Source organism: Nematolebias whitei, chromosome 4, assembly GCF_014905685.2.
Source record: "Nematolebias whitei isolate Nwh7 chromosome 4, NemWhi1, whole genome shotgun sequence".
In the NCBI taxonomy this organism is placed as follows: Eukaryota; Metazoa; Chordata; class Actinopteri; order Cyprinodontiformes; family Rivulidae; genus Nematolebias; species Nematolebias whitei.
In genome coordinates this window covers 26,790,397-26,807,215 of record NC_056501.1, presented here as the reverse complement: position 1 = coordinate 26,807,215, position 16,819 = coordinate 26,790,397, and the positions used below count along the sequence as shown (strand labels likewise).

The following is a 16,819-nucleotide window of genomic DNA, read 5'->3' as shown; positions in this document are numbered from 1 at the left end:
TGGATAGAGCAGAGCCTTCTTGGTTTACACACATCCCAGAAGAAATGTGAGAAGTCGGCCTGCTTCAAGGCCAAACAGGGAAGTCAGATTCAGATAAGCCACAGTTGTTTTTGTTCAGGCAGACTGTTATTTCTCGTCAGCCTTGAGTTCTGGTACTTTCAATATAAAAAATAATCAGGTTTGTGGGCTTTCTGGCTTCCTCAAAGGTCATCTCCAACATGCTGGCAAGTTCCAGAAGCCGCAACTGGTCTACGATTCTCATAAATCGCTTCCGTCTTACGGTTGAGCTCGTAAATGAGCTGAGTCTGAGCGCTCGAAGTACGAACCAATCCTTCACATTGGGTCGGCAGCTTTGGCATGGCCGAAAGTGCCGCCGCCATCTTCCTTAATAGCCGATAACCGTTAACACCGTTGCTTTAATTGTTGGAGCTAACCCCGTTTGTAAACAAAAGGAACTTAGGATCTTGGAAAAGATCCTCCAACAATCCTTCCCCAAGTTCCCGTTAAGTTTTAGAGAAAAATATTTAGCACCTGGTGAAAAACAAACAACAAGAAGCTCCTACAGTTTGATAAGAAAGCGTTTATTTAATGGCAGATAAAATGATAATGCTAATTTGCATTTCTGGATTCAAATCAATGAAATAACAGTTCCTGTCCCATGAAGGTCTTCAGAGGCAGGTTTTGGTCGGAGGCCTGGTTCACTACATTATTAACAGAACCTAATGATGCAAACGTTGTCTGTATTCTTTTGAGGTGACAATCTCATGAAGACAAATTTCCACAGTAGCAGAAAGGCTAGGTGAGGGTTTGTTATTAAGCTATGATTGCCAACAACACAGACCTTCATCAGCTAAGACTTCATCATGAAGCGATAAAATCATCAGTCTTGGTGGAATAACTTGAGGTATATAACAGTGAAATGACCCGACAGACGATACAGCTTTGAAACAAATCATGAATCACATGTTTTGGTGAAGTGCCACCCCAGAGGTCGGGGTAAGAAAAACTCTGGCACAGATGTTGAGTGAAGGAACACTTCCAGTGAAAGATCTCTTTATGCCACCCGGGGTCATACGTGACCTCTCAGGCGTCACAGATCAACTCGGCGTGGCGTGATGGTGAGAGCTGCAGCCGGCTCCTGAACTGTAATGTTTGAGTTCGTCCTCACAGAGGTGTTAAACCACCACTCGGACCTGTAACGACTGACCCGGAGGTAAAAGGCTCATCATACATATTGTTTCTTCTGCGCGTGTGACGCCAGGTCTTTAGCTTTCTCTTTAGCTGCCAGTGCCGTCTCTCTCGCCCGCTCCGAAGCCGTTTCAGCCAAGGTCCTCGATGGAGTTTCACCTACAAACACAACATTCAGTTCTAATGATCCGTCTTCGTTTGGCTCAGGAAAACAAGTCCACATTAGATTTAGTTTTGGAAGAGAAGCCGTTTGAGCTCTTTATTAGCTGTGCTGACATTTCCTTCGTATAAAAAAACCAACATTTAATCTAAATTGTTGCAGGGCTTTTAACACCATATATAAATAAAACGACAAACAAAAGCATCATAGTAGGGCAATATGTGAAAAGGTTAAGAACGAGGAATACTTTTTTCTTTTTAAAGGTGCTGAATATAAAGACTAATGCTTCTGTTTGATGTGTTCGTCCACTGCAACACATTTTACTGCAGCGATTTCTGCTCAACTTAAAGCTTCAAATCAAAGTTGAACATCTGAAAATCATGTTTTTCTTCTTCTCGTTTTTAATCGTGTGAATGTTTATGAAGCATTCACACTGTTGTGATCCATTTTTCTTCCGTACGGTTTTTGATGCGATTCTTGTCCCACAGTTTTCAGCTATTTCAACAAATCATAAATCAAAACGTTCAGCTCATTCAGGACAATCCTGCTATGACTTTTGGTGTTGGTGCAACTTTAGCTTTTTTGAAATATTTAGCCTTTTCAGACATTTTTTTTTCTCAAAGAAAAATAATTTCAGCTTGTTATGCTCCTTCCAGCTTATTTCTACGTTTCAGCTTTTTCTACCATTTCAGCTACTATATAACTGGGGTTTTTTGGGGGTAATTTTAGCCTTTTCAGATCATTTCACATTTTTTGCCCTCATTTCAACATTTTCAGCCTGATTTAGCACAAATATGCTCTCTCCAATTCCTTTTTGTAATTTGTTTATGCTTTTTTAACTACTTTTCAGCTTTATTTTTTCTAATTTCAGCTTTTTTCAGATAATTTCCACTTTTTTAATGCTCATTTCTGCTTCTTTCAGCAAAGGTGTTCTTTCCATTTTCTTCTAATTTCAGCTTGTTCTAACATCTCAGCTTCTTTTTTTTTAGCATTTAACTAATTTCAGCTGTTTTCGGATAAATTCAAAATTTTCGTTGCGATTTTGCTACTTTCAGCCTAATTAACTTCTTTCTGCTAATTTCAGCTCATGCTAGTTTCAGCTTTTTCTACCATTCCAGCTACTATAAAACTGTTTTTTTTTTTGTTGTTGCTAATTTTTGCTTTTTCAGCTTTTCCACATTTTTTCTCAATTCATTTCAGCTCCTTTCACTTTCTTTTGTTAGTTTATGCTTCATTCTATCTTTTCAGCTACTTTTCAGCTTTTTTCCTTTTTTTAATTTTTACAAATTTCAGCTTTTTTTTTTAGCTAATTTCCTAATTTTTGTGATCATTTCTGTCTGTTTAAACCTCATTCAGCGAATATGTTTTTCTGCTTTTTTCTGCCAACTTTGATTTGTTCTTCCATTTCAGCTGTTTTTCAGCAAGTTCTTCAGTAATGAGCATTCTCACTGCATTTTCACAGAAAATGCAATTCCTCTAGTTAATCCAACATTTTTGAAAAATGTTGGATTGTATACCTGGATTATTGAGCATGGACTTTGTTCCTCTAGTTAATATTTTGACTTGCTACATTAGGAAATGCTCAAACAACAAACTGTGTACTGTAAACAGAATATTTAGGCTATAACAGAAATACAAAGTTTTATTAACGTTTAACGACCTTTTCCTTCCCATCAACTTGAACTGGAACTCCAGAGAAACTCACTGAAGTTGGTCCATGATAACTCACCTTGCATTTTGGCGAGCACGTACTCAAAGCCTTTCATGGTCTTTGTGACGCTCGTTTTGAACCTCGCCAGACCAAATTCCTGAAAACAAAGTCATGACAACACGTAAATCGCTTCTTTGTACATTCGCTGTCCGAGTTGGACATCAGCGAAGAACTCGGAGCTCCGAACATCACAGAATGAAAGACGGCCGGGTGGATCTCTTATTCTGAAAACCAAAGCGTTTCCTCTGAGATGTTTGGCTCTGCTCTCTTTTTCACTCACCTGAATAGCTCTAGAAAGCCCACAGACCCCGGAGGAGATCCGGGCTTCTCTCGTGATCTCCGTCCAGCAGCCGTTCTCGGGGTTTATTTGGTACCGACAGTGCTCCTCTACAGACTGGGAGCACAAAACAAAAGCAACGTGAGAATGTATGTTTAGTTTGAGCAAAGCCGAGAGCTGGTGGGTGAAAACACGCAGGTACCATGAGGCGAGCGTGGCTGATGTTCCACGTCAGTGTGGTCATGGTCCGTTTCTGAGGGTCCACAATGGAGTCCTCAATGACGTACGCCGAGCTGGCCATGTGCTTGGGAAGATACCGCTCCATCCATCGAGGCGCGCGGCTGGTTTTGGTCAACAGACGTCTGGAAACGAGGCAGTTGTTGGGGGTAACCTCTCGGAAAACAATATCCTCCGTCAACACGTGGTTACTGAGAGCGGAGGGAGACAATCAGGTAAACCATTGCTTTTCCTGGAAACGACCGTTTAAATTCAGAGACATTAAACTCCCACTTTTAAAAAAGTGAATCTTTCAACAACAACAAAAAAGTAAATAATCTGATTAAATATAAACGTGTTTTACAGCAGATTAATAAAATATAAAACTTTACCATGATTATAATAGAAAAAAAAAGTTAAATAGTGAAATTGACCCGTTCACAGTGATGGTTTGGGATAAAGCGTCAAAGACAAATGATGAATTCACACTAAATAAATTATAAAGACAGCGGTGCCTAAATTAATAAATTAAGACGGATTTTCAAAGAACAAAAGTATTTTTTCAATATGACAATGGAAAATGTTATTCATAAACAAGTGTAACACCATGACATCACTGTTTTTCCATTGGATACATTTGTCCAAAAAAAACAAACATTCTTTCTCGCTCCCATTAGTTTCATCTTCTTCACAGTTTTGGGTCTTTTGTGTCGTAAAACAGTAAATGTTTGAGGTTGTTGACAGTCTGTGTGACAGAACTGCAGATAAACTCTTCAGTTACAGAATCACACAGTTGAGATGTGTGCAGATGGATTATAATCCAGCTGAAATGAGGACAGACTTTGTCTGGACGGTAACATATGCTGCTCCAAAGCTTGTTTGTGCTCTTCAGTGCTGAAGGTGTGTAAGCTTTATGGCTCCTCTCTTATCACAAGGGTGTAGTCTCTTTGTTCATAAAATGCTTCCAAATAATCTAGTTAACCCTAAAAGAGCCCATTATTTGAACCTTTAAATGAACTAAATGTTTTTGTTGTGTGTTCAGTCCAACACCTTGCCTTTGTGAGCGTGTCACATCCTGCAGTGATTCTCACTCTTTGTTCTTTTGCAGAATGGTTTAGAAAAATCAAAGCATCATAAATAACATCTTCAAAATTAGTTTAAAGTATATTGTTACGAAACGTTGATGTATTGGTCGGTCACAGTTGTGATCTCACTCTCCTTTTCATTCTTCAAAGATAGTTTTGGTATCAAACTGTGCGACTGTGCTGCACACCAAGAGGTGTTCTTGGAGCAATTATACAACTTTCTCAGAATTTTAATTGCACCCGTCTCTTTTCTTTAGACACAGGCCTCAAGTTCAAGGCTTCATTTAAGATGTAGTCATGTCAGTTTTTACTTTTACACATTACCTTGCTGATAAAATAAATTTAAAAACGTATATTAAATCCATTTGTTTTCATATTCAACAGCAAGGCAAGTTTGTGGAGGGAAAAAAGAGTTGTGCTCTCTGTTCATTCAGGATTGGATTTAAAGTTTTATGGGTGCCTTACTCTTATGTTTTTGTCTGACCTGATGGTCCCTCTTAATTAATTTACTTTTCGTCGTCCTGAGGTCCAGGCTGGTACACAGACATGATCGGGCTCTCTGCAGGTGAACCTCCGAACTGTGGCACAAACCGCCTCTGTACATCAGACCAGCTCCGACTCTCAATGCTTTGAAATCTCATTTCAAATCACTTCTTTACCGTTATATCCTTATTATTTCATGTACAGCACTTTGGCCAGCGGTGGATGTTTTTATTTGGGCTTTATGTGCAGAAGAGTACATCCTATCGACTGCAGCTTCAAAAGATTAGCAGATAAACCCAGAGAGGTGCTTGCTCTCACCTGTAAGGATTGGGATAACGCTGCCAGAAGGCTGTGCAAACTTGGTCCCAGGTGTTTTTTAACACACCTGTGCAGCAAAAATGTTTCACCATTGTTCCCTTGGTTTACTCTGGCAGCTCCCTGAAACTGCAGAACAAAGAAAACGTGATGGTTTATCAGACAGGAAGTTAAGAGATAAACTAGTATGAAAGCAAACTAACCATTCAGTCAGCATTTCTTAGTTTATTTTCTTATAAATACCAGCTGGAAAGACTGGCAGCTCTACTGTCTGCCTAAGACTACAAGCACTGACACAAAACTATCCCAATAAGAGCAGTTTACCACCTGACAGGACCTTTGAGTCACATTTGTCACGTACACGCAGCTAGCTTCCTGGTTAGCATGAGGCTAATCTATGAATGAAAGAGACGCTGCGCCAAAGACGTTTCTCAACAAATATCAGTAAAAAACAGACGGTTCCGTTCAAAAGCCTAGAAAACGTACCTGGAGATTAACATTGGCTCTTCATGCTGCTGTCAGGCTAAAATTCATAGTCCTTGTTTCCCATGTCAAACGTGACTGCGAGCAGAAAAGGAAGGTCAAACGTTGACGTCACATCCGGGAGAAAGTGGGGGTGCAACGCGAGCTGTGAACTCTAGAGGGCAGCAGCGAGCTGTGCAAAAACACTGGTACTCTATCCAAGAGTTTGTTCTTTTTTTGTGGTTCGTTGTGTTAATTAAATAAGTTTATCTTTAATTCCGTAACTTTATCAAAGACATAGCAAAACTATGGTTATTCTAACATAACGTAGTTATGCAGTTAGTATGTTATGTATTTTTAGAGGCGAAAGACGTATAGAAGAAGATTCCTCTAATAGGTTTAATGATTTGAGTTTATGACTTCACTGCTGGTTGTTCTGATAAAAGCTTAAAGCTTCCATTACAATTGAAAGTTTATGAAGGAACATATCAGCAATGTAGGTGTAAAAATATGCATAAACAATATGGGTATTCTCTTTCGCTAATGATGAATGAAATTGCGTAGGCTGCACTTGACATGGTGCTAATTAAATGCTAAAATGAATTTACTTGACCCACTGAAATCTACAGAGTCGTCTACACTTCTCTTTGCTGATGCGCTGTCAGGTTCTGAGAGGTATTTATTTTCTGCATTCAGCAGGAACATGCGTCAAAGTACAGAAAAAAAAAACATTTTGTTGTATCCCTTGTCAACTGAGGTGTGAAATGTATGACACTTCTGCGCAAACAGAAGCCAAGATCTCTTTATTTGACATCAAGGTACAAAGTACGATTTATCCCAATGGACACTTTAGATTTGGTGTTTATGACTGAAAGTTAGGGTTCAACATTCACGCCTAGAGTTCTTGAGGTTGATCAATGTCCCTGTATTTATCATAGACTTTCGTCATAGGAGACATTAGCAGCAGTCTAATGAAGTCCCTGTTCCATTCACATCTCCTCATATGAGTTTCTGTAACAAAGATGTCAGCAGCCGGTTGCCCTCATGTTGCACAGGTCACTGGCTTTCAGTCCCATTCCTGTGGATATAGAATCCTGCTGGTCCAGCAAATCTGAAACAGCTGGTTGCCAGGAGATGACAATTAACTTCCTGTTTATACAGCAAATTAGTGATGGCACCCTTTGGGTTTCTTGGAAAGGGATTGTATGTTACTCTGCTAGAACACTGTCATTATTCCAAATGACAGAATTTGGATGAATGAGATGACAGGTATCCAAAATGTTTTGAAACCGTCTTCAGCGAAGAAAAAAACAGTTACTTCTTCTTGTGTAAGCTATGACGGACATTATTTGATACAAGAATTGTGCTTTAAAATGACATAAATACATATTTGAACAGGTTTGTTTACATTTACAAATGAACAACGAGCCTTACGTAAAGCGATTAGCATGCAAACCGTTGGGCTCAAAGTCAGTCCGTTCAAGTCGAAAGGCTACTTCAGAACCACACGCTCCTTAAAGCAGAGGTGTGTCTAATGCGCTCATCATCTTCAGGCTTGGGGAAAGCCTCACACGGCGGTGGGAGGGTGTCCTCCGTTACGACCGTTCAGAGTCAGACCTCTAATGGAACGCGTCCTGAAAGAGCCCTCCGGGTGGAAAGAGTCGGGCTTGTCCTCGCAGCGGAAGACCATCAGGAACCCATTCCTGTAGTTCTTATTCATCCACCCATACAGGAGAGGGTTGGCGAACGTCGAGCACATGGCCACGATGTGGAACAGCGTGTATATAAGTTTGTACTCCTTGAACCTGAGCACCAGGTCCAGATCACTGGCCAGCTGGAACATGTGAAAAGGCAGCCAGCAGGTTGCAAACACCACCACCACCAGCGCCAACATCTTGGTGGTCTTTTTGCGTCGGTTGATGCTATCGTTGCGGCTGGATGGGCTGATGTGGTTCTTCAGCTTGACCCAGATGCATATGTAGGCGTAGCTGATGATGGCTAAAGGAATGATGTACTGCAGCAGAAGCATCGACAGGCTGTAGATGAATCCGTCCCTGCTGGTGCCGTGGGGCCACTTCTCGGAGCACACTGCGATGCGCAGGTTGATCGAAGGGATCTCCTCATTGCGGTACTCTCTGAAGATGGCCAGCGGAGCGGCCAGGACGGCAGACGCCGTCCAAGTGAAGGCCATGATGAGGAAGCTGGAACGCCATGTCAGCCGCTGGCCCAGGTGGAAAACGATACAGCGGTAACGCTCCAGAGCGATGACGGTCAGGGTCAGGATGGACACGTGGACGCTCAGGGCCTGAGCAAAGGGGACCATGTGGCACAGCACATACCCGAACTTCCACTCATCCAGCAGGGTGTAGACCAGAGTGAAGGGCAGGCAGAGCGTATTGACCAGAAGGTCAGCCAGGGCCAGGTTAGCTATGAAGAAGTTGGTCACCGTCCGCATGTTCCGGTAACGAACAATCATGTAGATCACAAGGGAATTACCCAGCAGCCCCAGCAGGATGATCAGGGAATAAGCTGTTATCAGGGTGATCTGGACTCCGAGGTGCTTGGTGATGTCCGAGTGGAAACCAGGCGTGCCGACGCTGTCGTTAAGCAGAAGCGAGGGATCCGTTTCACCGGCCTCCCTTTCTCCTGTGCCGTTGGATGTGTCGGGTGGGCTCATCTTACTGGAAGACGCAACTAACACCTGAGTTAAAAAAAGAAAAAAAGGGACAAAATAGAACAGCTCTTTGAGACAAGCTACACATTATGTCACCTCAAACGATGAAAAATGACAATGTGAGCAAAACACTGCAGCTTGGGGAGGGAATTTTCCCGGACGTCAGCAGTTGCAGGATCCTAACCCGTCACCTGATTCTTTAGAGGACTGCAACACCAGGCAAGCCTTCACCTCCAAACAAACACCCCACCTGGAGTACTGAGTGCAGCCGAGAGAACTTGACTGCAACCCCCCCCCCCCCCCCAGAGGCATCACAGCAGGGCTCTGAACCCTGAATCTCTTCTGCATGTGGGTTTGTGACCCCCTTTTCCAAAAGCCACAGAAATGAATCCATCTGCCTGAACAAAGCCCAACAACAGTGGGGAGACGTATTTAAAAATCACATTATTTGTCTTCATCATAGTTTCCTTTTCATCTCGATAGCTTTTCACGAAACATATAATAAAACAAATTATCTACCAGGAAGGAGCGTACAGCTTGTGGCGCAAATATCCCTGTCATAAAGCCACCCAGCTCACGAGTAATAATCCAGAAGATAAGATGATTCATTAATGCACGCAGCCTAATCATTCAGACAATTGTCTATGATTGCGTAGAGGAAGGCGGTGTGCTGAATGGCTGACACAGGTCGCAGCAGCAGACGGTAACTGAAAGAAAAATCAAGTCTTTTTTTTTCTGCAGCTTGTTCCAAATCCAACAAAACACCGTTACCTGCAGCTGTAAGCCTTTACCAGTCGGTCTGTCTACAGCGTGTGGTTTTAAGGAACACCTGTGTCTTTAGGAAGGCTCAAGTGAACTGGTGGTGGGAGCGAGGGGGTGAGCGAGTTCAAAGCCAGATCATTAGAGCTGCTGGGCGGTCGCCTACACAGCCTGCAACTCATAAAAAGAAAAATGTGGGTCTGTTATTACCGTAAGCGTTAGGGTGAACAGAAATGCAGCTTTTTACTATTTTGTCAGTCCTGCTGATTAACGAGAGCACCGAAGAGCTGCTGCTGCCGAGACCGAGTGCTGTCCAAACACCACTGCTGGGGTGGCGTAATGAAGCTTAGACCCAGCACATCCGTCCTAATGGTTTTATTTTTTTATTACTGCCCGTCGCTATGGAAGACACTCATGCAACTGCGTGTGTTTGTCTGTTAGCAAAATGTCTAATGAACCACTGCACAGATTTTGATGGAACGCTCGGGGCGTAATCATCAGATGAACACCTGATTACTTCTGTGAGCCGCTACATTTCAAGATGGACGCCCTTGCCAAACACAAAAAGCACTTCAACGTGGTAGTAGTTAGTCGTAGTAGTAGTTACCACTTAGGTAGTTACTATGTAGTCACTGTAATGCAACTTTAATTGCGGATATGTGACTTATCTGTGCTGCTGATCTCATGCTGCTGATTAGCTCATGCTGCTATATTCATTCATACCCATCTGCTCACTACAGACTCATGTTCGGGCTGCTGTTTAATACATCATATTATTTTACATTATTAATGTTTAGCGTATATCTTAGCTCTTTTAGCGTATCGTTTAGCGTTTGTTTAGTGTACATCTTAGATCCTTATATACTGGTTTTTTTTATACTTTATATTTTTGTTATTTTTTGGGTGTAACTGTGACCCTGAGTACATAATTTTGTTCCACCTCATGTACCACATGTGATGCAAATGACAATAAAGAACCTTGAACTTGTTGATAGCCGTTCCCAACACACCACTCTGTCTGTTAGCAAAATATATCTTGAACCAGAGGACACATTTTAGTGATTTTTTTTTCTGAAAGTAACCGTAAGATGTACATCTGCAACTGATTAGCTTTTGTTATGAACCTGGTTCAAGATGCTGCCACAGCTAATCAGTCTTAGAGTTCACACAAAATGTCATAACCCACTCGGTTTTACAGCTATTGCGCTAAAGTTTGCTATGGTAGTAGTATTTAGTAGTCATCCTTATCACTCATCTTTTTTTCCTTCTTGCTCTCGTTGATGGCGGACGCTTTTCCCTCCTGCTTCTTCCCCTGCTTCTGCTCTTTGTCCTGTGAACCTTTCAGAGCCTCTCTTTACATATCTTCCAAATTGTAGATTATAGATCTGGTCAGCTGGTCTCTCAACGCAATTAATCAAATTTTCTTGATGAGAAGACAGGGTGAAGGAGCGCCCTCCTGCCCCGACAGGACACTTGCTGCCGGATACACGATGGATTCCTGGGGTCAGTGGAAGATCGTGTGTCTGTCCATATTGTCCATTGAGGTTGTAGAAGATGCGTACATAATTGGATTAATGATAACAGGATTTCTGCTCTTTGGAGTTGGTGGTCACCTGGCACATAGACAAATTCGACAAACGTCAGCAGCTGTTCTGGCCATTGTGAATCTGCCCGGCCTGTGTGAAGGAATGTGCCGTGTGGCGAGCACTCAGACTCAGCTGCTGTGTGAGCTGAGCCGTAAGCTGGACGTGGTTTCTGCTGAGAATCGCAGGCTACTTGCGGCTCCTGAATCTTGCTGGCGGGAAGGAATTGACCTTGGATAAGTTACAAGCTCGGCCCGGTGGTACCGACCACCAAAATTTGGTTGTTTGGCGTCGCCATTGAGATGTACCAGTGAGACTGTCAGGCAGATGGAAATTAACGGAGTCGACCTGACCCAAAACAACTGTTGTTATCTGAATCTGGCTCCCCCGTGTCGACCTTGGAAGGTTGATTATCTCAAATTCTCCTGGATGTTACGTGAACAAGATGCTCTGCTCCTACTACCCGTTCCTTTCCCCAAGGACATCTGTGTACCTGTGTCAGAGCTCTACTGAGGCCAGCTGATAAACGCATCATCACTTATCATGAACTATGGCTGGGGGTGCTATCTGGAACAGTGTCCACAAGCTTACTTACAAACGTGCACACACATACACTCATTCACACTCCCCTCAACTCACTGCCTTCGCTGGCCTCCCTCCTGTTGCCCCTCCGGTGTGGTAACCTAGGTTGAATACGAGGCATCAGATGGCTGCGACGCTCTCTTGGGCAGCCTGTGCTGTCTTGCGGTGTTTCTAGTGTAAAATACGTCTACACAGCGAACACGTTATGATGAAAAGTTGGGTAGCTGTTAGCCACAGCTGCTCAGTCCTCACATATTTACTCACGTTATAACTGGCTGCAAACTATGAAATGGATTTCCTGAATGCGAGGCGGGTCTTATTACTCTGGGTTTCATGAGACACGCCTCTGTTCAGGAAATCCATTCCGTAGTTTGAAACCAACTCGCAGAGCAGCTGACAGGGAATCACATGTGGAGAAGTTTCAGCAGACACAGACATGCTTCATGGATCGGAAAAATCCGATACGTAAATTCTGCTGGTATCGGAGGCTGATAACGATACCGGATCGGCCCCATCCCTAGTCTTATTATGTCATCTGTATGTTGCTTTTTTTTGTGCTGAGGTTTTTTTCTCACACTGTGTCTTGTTAGGGACACAGTGTGAGTTATGTTGTTTTTCGTTTTTTTTAACCTCCTCTTTCCTTGTGTTCCCTTTTCCTTAACTAACGGAAAGGCAGCGCCTCTCATGAGGCTGCAGCCTCAGGCACCCCGTCTACCCATGTTTATGTTGTTTGGTTGTTTGTGTTTCTATGGACGGCTGTACTGAAATGAAATTTTGTTGTGTTTCTGCGCAATGACAATTAAGCTGATTCTGATCACACACTGCTAATAGATGCTTGTTTTTAATCAATTAGCAATTTAAAAGTCACGCGCACTCTGGTTGTAAAGCTTTTACTCAAAGGAATACTGTACTGTAGATGGATTTGTGCTTACAGAACACATTCATCACGTTGTTTTTGCCTCATTCATGAAGTTGTCTTTTCCTCAGATAATTCAGCGAGATGATTTCTCCTTGCTGATTCTCTGATCGCTTCAGGGATCCAGCCTGCAAACCTCTGCTGCCGTTCCTCCCGTTGACTTCCTGCTCACTGTCATTTTTGAAGCAGCGATGCAGATTTTCTGGTTCCAGCGAACTGAAACATCATGAATTTAAAAACATCTGTGTGACGTCCCTCTAAATTGCTGCAATTTAGAACTAAAAATTCAAAACTCACACACGTTGCTCCTTACATCATCATGACTCACAGAATTAAAAGCCTAGCGTTCCTTGAAGGAATGGATTTTAAGGTTTAGACTAAAACCTTGTAAATAAAATGACTATCTCATGCAACAAGATCTTAACAGAATGAGTTGAGGATAACGCTCAGCTAAACTTTACCTGAATATCTGTGCAATGAGCTACAGCCAATTTTGTGTTGGCTAAGTTTGATTAGCTGCTGTGGCCATATTAAACTTAACTGACTCTGAAAGTGAATCACTTGTAGCTGTGCATCCACTGATTCGTTTCTGTGAGTTTCATTTAATTTCATCAAGCGGTTCATGAAATATTTTGCTAACAGACAAATAGCGCTAACATTAAAAGTTAGTGGCAAAGAATTAAGCAAAGTTGTGTACAGTAATGTGTTGTGCTTGGACTGTGTGCTGTGAATGACTCTCAAGCACTACCACACCAACTGTTAGCTAAATATCTATAAAAATTTCTTATTTATATAAATGTTTGTGTTTTCTAAGGTCAGTTGCTGCAGCAGCCATCTTGAACTGGGTTGACTCCAAAGTGTGATCAGGTTTTGATGCCCATCCAACTATGACTTTATGAGTTTAATTTAAATCTGTCCAATGGTTCGAGATATTTTGCTAACACGGCGGACAAACGCACACGCGCAAACATCGCCATTAATGGGGATAGAGGGAGTAAAGAAATCAAGTAAAAAACATCCTTTTTCTTTGGAGCTGAACACCCCCAGCCCGGGTTTTATTTTATCAACCCCCTTCTCCGCATGCTGTCGCCCCATGATGGGCACATCCACTCCAAATCAATTACGCATTGATGCGTAATTTGTGGCAATTTGCTCAACTTTCTCACAGGTGCTCCTTTAAATGCCTCTAACTGCGCACTCAGTTATTCCCTTCATTTTCTTCATCTATCACCCTGACCTGACAAGAATTCGCCCTCTGAGAAGGAGAAGGCGTTACATGTAACGACAGCACAGAATGACAGATTTGATCCTCGAGGATGATAAAAATCCGCGTTCTTCCCATCTGAGAGAAGCGCGCGTGAACGGACTCACCTTTCGCCGCCTTCTCTACTTTGGAGAGCGGGTCTTGACTCCTGAGCGGCGCGGAACAAGTGGGGAGAAGTGGCGAAGCTCCTCCCAGCGCGGGGTGCGCATCGTGCGTCTCCGGCTGCGCGTCCGGCGCCCGCAAGTGAGTCCTCCGCTGCAGGTCTGCGCCACCCTGCGCGCGGTCAGGGGGGTGAGTCCTCCGCTGCAGGTCTGCGCCACCCTGCGCGCGGTCAGGGGGGTGAGTCCTCCGCTGCAGGTCTGCGCCACCCTGCGCGCGGTCAGGGGGGTGAGTCGGTCTGGTGCTTCTTCACTATCGCCCGCGATACTGACGCGAAAGGGGCAATGATGTAGCTTATTATTATTATTATCATTATTATTATGTCTGCGTGTGCGTGTTCGTATTACCAAAATTTGTCACGAACCACTGAACAGATCTTCATGAAATTCCCAGAAAGTCATCATTGGAGGTTCAGCTATAAGTGATGAACTTCTGGAGTCAACACAGCTGAAGGCGGCTGAACCAATCTAAGCAAACACAAACATAGCTACAGCTGTGTGTGGTGGTAGCTGAGAGTCATCCACAGCACATTTGAGTTGAGCGCCGTTTTGTTACGCAAAGTCTGTTTGAAACTTAGCCCCGAAATATCAGTGAACTTGGTTTGTCTGTTAGCAAAATATCTCAAGAACCACGGGACAGATGTGGAATAATTTCTAAGAGAGTAAACACTGAATACATAAAAACAGCTGGTTGTCTTGGAGTGTCAGTTAGATTCAAGCTGGCAGCTGCAGCTAACTAACCTCAGCCAACACAAACATGACTATAACTTAGATACAATTACTGATATTGACATAAAGTTTGTCATGGTTATATTGTTGGTTATTTGTCATATGCAGGTTAACACAACTTGAACAATCCAATGAAATGTTCAGGATGAGAAGAACCTATCTCTAAAAACAAACAAACCAAAAAAAAAGGACAAGAAATACTAATATGCACTAAGGGTACAAATTAAAGTACCAAAAAGTGAAAAAGAAATATAATATTTACAAGGTCCAAGAGAAACCATAACAAAATGGTAGAATGTAATGGTGCAAGTAGGATGAATTAATATAAATGAGTATTTCACAGGTAATATTGCTTAAATGCACATGATAGATATTGCACATAACTAACATATACTACACAGGTGTGACAGGTAATTACACAGGTAGTAACATTGAGATGAAGTGAATTATGATGGTAGTGACATAAATGATACATCCACGTAGTGCAGCAGTAGTAAACATATTAGCTGTCACAGATGTGGCTTAGTGCAATGTTATTGTCAGTAGTTCAGTATTATAATCAAGAGTTCAATAATCTGACAGCTTGTGGATAATAACTGTCTCTGAGTCTTTTTGTACGCGATGGCAGACTCCTGTATCGTCTGCCTGAGGGTAGTAGATGGAAGAATCCTTGTGCTGGGTGGTGTGGTCCTTAATGATGCTGCATGCTTTACGCAGACACCGGCTGTGGTAGATGTCCTGGATGGTGTGGAGACTGCTACCAGTGATGTCCTCTGCTGTTTGCACCACCCTCTGTAGAGCTTTCTGACTGGTGCAGTTCCCATACCACCCTGTGATGCAGCCTGTCAGCAGACTCTCCATGGTGCACCTGTAAAAGTCCATGAGGATGCTGGTGTTCAAACCATGGTAGTAGCTGAAGGTCATCCTAAACACACACTAAGAGCACTTCCTGATTTCTGAAGATTTTGCAACATCTTGTGAGGCTGTACTGCAGAACCAAAACAGCTCTGTTCTCTGTCATTTATTTAGCACTAACAGATTTGACGAGCTCTCACGATATCTCATGCTCAGACTTTTTCCAAGGCTACAAGTCCATTATTTCTCAACATAAGATTAAAAAAAACTCTGGTGTAGAAGGCGACAGGCAATATGCATTCCTTTAAAGATTGCCAGGCTTTTCATTTCAACAGCTTGTTAAAACAGAAACACTTTGTATCACATAATGACTATGGTGGTACACTTTAACGTGCACTTCAGGAACAACATTCAACAGGTCCCAGAAAGTTCCCACGACTGAACTCATTGTTTCAACAGTATCTTCAGACATTTTGACCAGTGGAGGCTCAAAAATATGGCCATGTGGGGGCCACTAAAAACCTGCTGACACACCAAAACCAAAAGCCAGAAGAGAACTTCAGAAGATTTGTTTTGTTGTACTGGTTATCCAACAAGACCACAGTTATGGGATGAATCTGTTTGGCTGAGGGGGGCAGTAGGAGACCACTATTTTTTTTAGAGATGGCCATTACGCCACTTCTTTGAGGCTTACTTTCTGCTTTGCTTTTCTGTCTGTTTTTAGAGTGTGTCAGGTAGGGAGTGAGACACATGTATGTTGTATCAACTTTCACATTTCTGTTGATGTTGGTTCTTTTGTCTCTTCAAACATCAAAACATTTGTATTTTGTCATCTTAGATTCATATAAAACATTGTCCATTAACTAGAAAAACTGTATTTTCTTCAAAAATTTAGTTTGAACGCAGAAGACTGAATAATGACATAGTTGAAATTTGCCATAAAACTGAAATAAAATGCAAAATGCTCACTAAAAGTAGCCAAACAGGTGCTAAAAGTCATTAAAACCTAAATGCAATAAAAGTTGGCTAAAAGTAAAGAAGCAAAAAGCTAGCTAAAAGCTATTTGTAGCATATGCTCGCTAAAGAAGCAAAATGCTAACTAAAAGTAAAGCAGCAAAAGAAAGAAGCAAAAGGCTAAAAGTATTAAAAGGCTTATTAAAAGTAAAGCAGCAAAAATGTAGTTATTTGTAGCACTTCCTAGCTAAAAGGAAAGAAAAAAAAGGCTAACTAAAAGTAAAGCAGCAAAAAGCTAGATAAAATGTATTTGTAGCAAATGCTAGCTATCAAAAGGCTAGCTAAAAGTAAAGCAGCAAAAAGATAGCTAAAAGCCATTTGTAGCAAATTCTTGCTAAAGGAAAGAATTAAAAGGCTAACTAAAAGAATTAAAAGGCTAACTAAAAGA

At 42.2% G+C, this 16,819-nt stretch overlaps 2 protein-coding genes across 2 annotated transcripts; both read right to left on the bottom strand.

Annotated features, from left to right (window-relative positions):
- Positions 1–832: 832 nt before the first annotated feature.
- Positions 833–6,036, bottom strand: prelid1a (PRELI domain containing 1a). The gene is made up of 6 exons (XM_037675924.1): positions 5,922–6,036; positions 5,439–5,564; positions 3,539–3,764; positions 3,340–3,453; positions 3,078–3,156; positions 833–1,347 (listed from the first exon to the last, which is right to left on the bottom strand). Exons 2-6 carry the CDS (start codon positions 5,528–5,530, stop codon positions 1,226–1,228), a joined length of 633 nt encoding a protein of 210 aa, XP_037531852.1. The 5' UTR covers positions 5,531–5,564; positions 5,922–6,036; the 3' UTR covers positions 833–1,225.
- A 1,416-nt stretch (positions 6,037–7,452) lies between these two features.
- npy7r (neuropeptide Y receptor Y7) lies at positions 7,453–13,827 on the bottom strand. The gene is made up of 2 exons (XM_037675923.1): positions 13,783–13,827; positions 7,453–8,598 (listed from the first exon to the last, which is right to left on the bottom strand). The coding sequence occupies exon 2, from the start codon at positions 8,572–8,574 to the stop codon at positions 7,465–7,467; it is 1,110 nt and encodes a 369-aa protein (XP_037531851.1). The 5' UTR covers positions 8,575–8,598; positions 13,783–13,827; the 3' UTR covers positions 7,453–7,464.
- Positions 13,828–16,819: the final 2,992 nt, after the last annotated feature.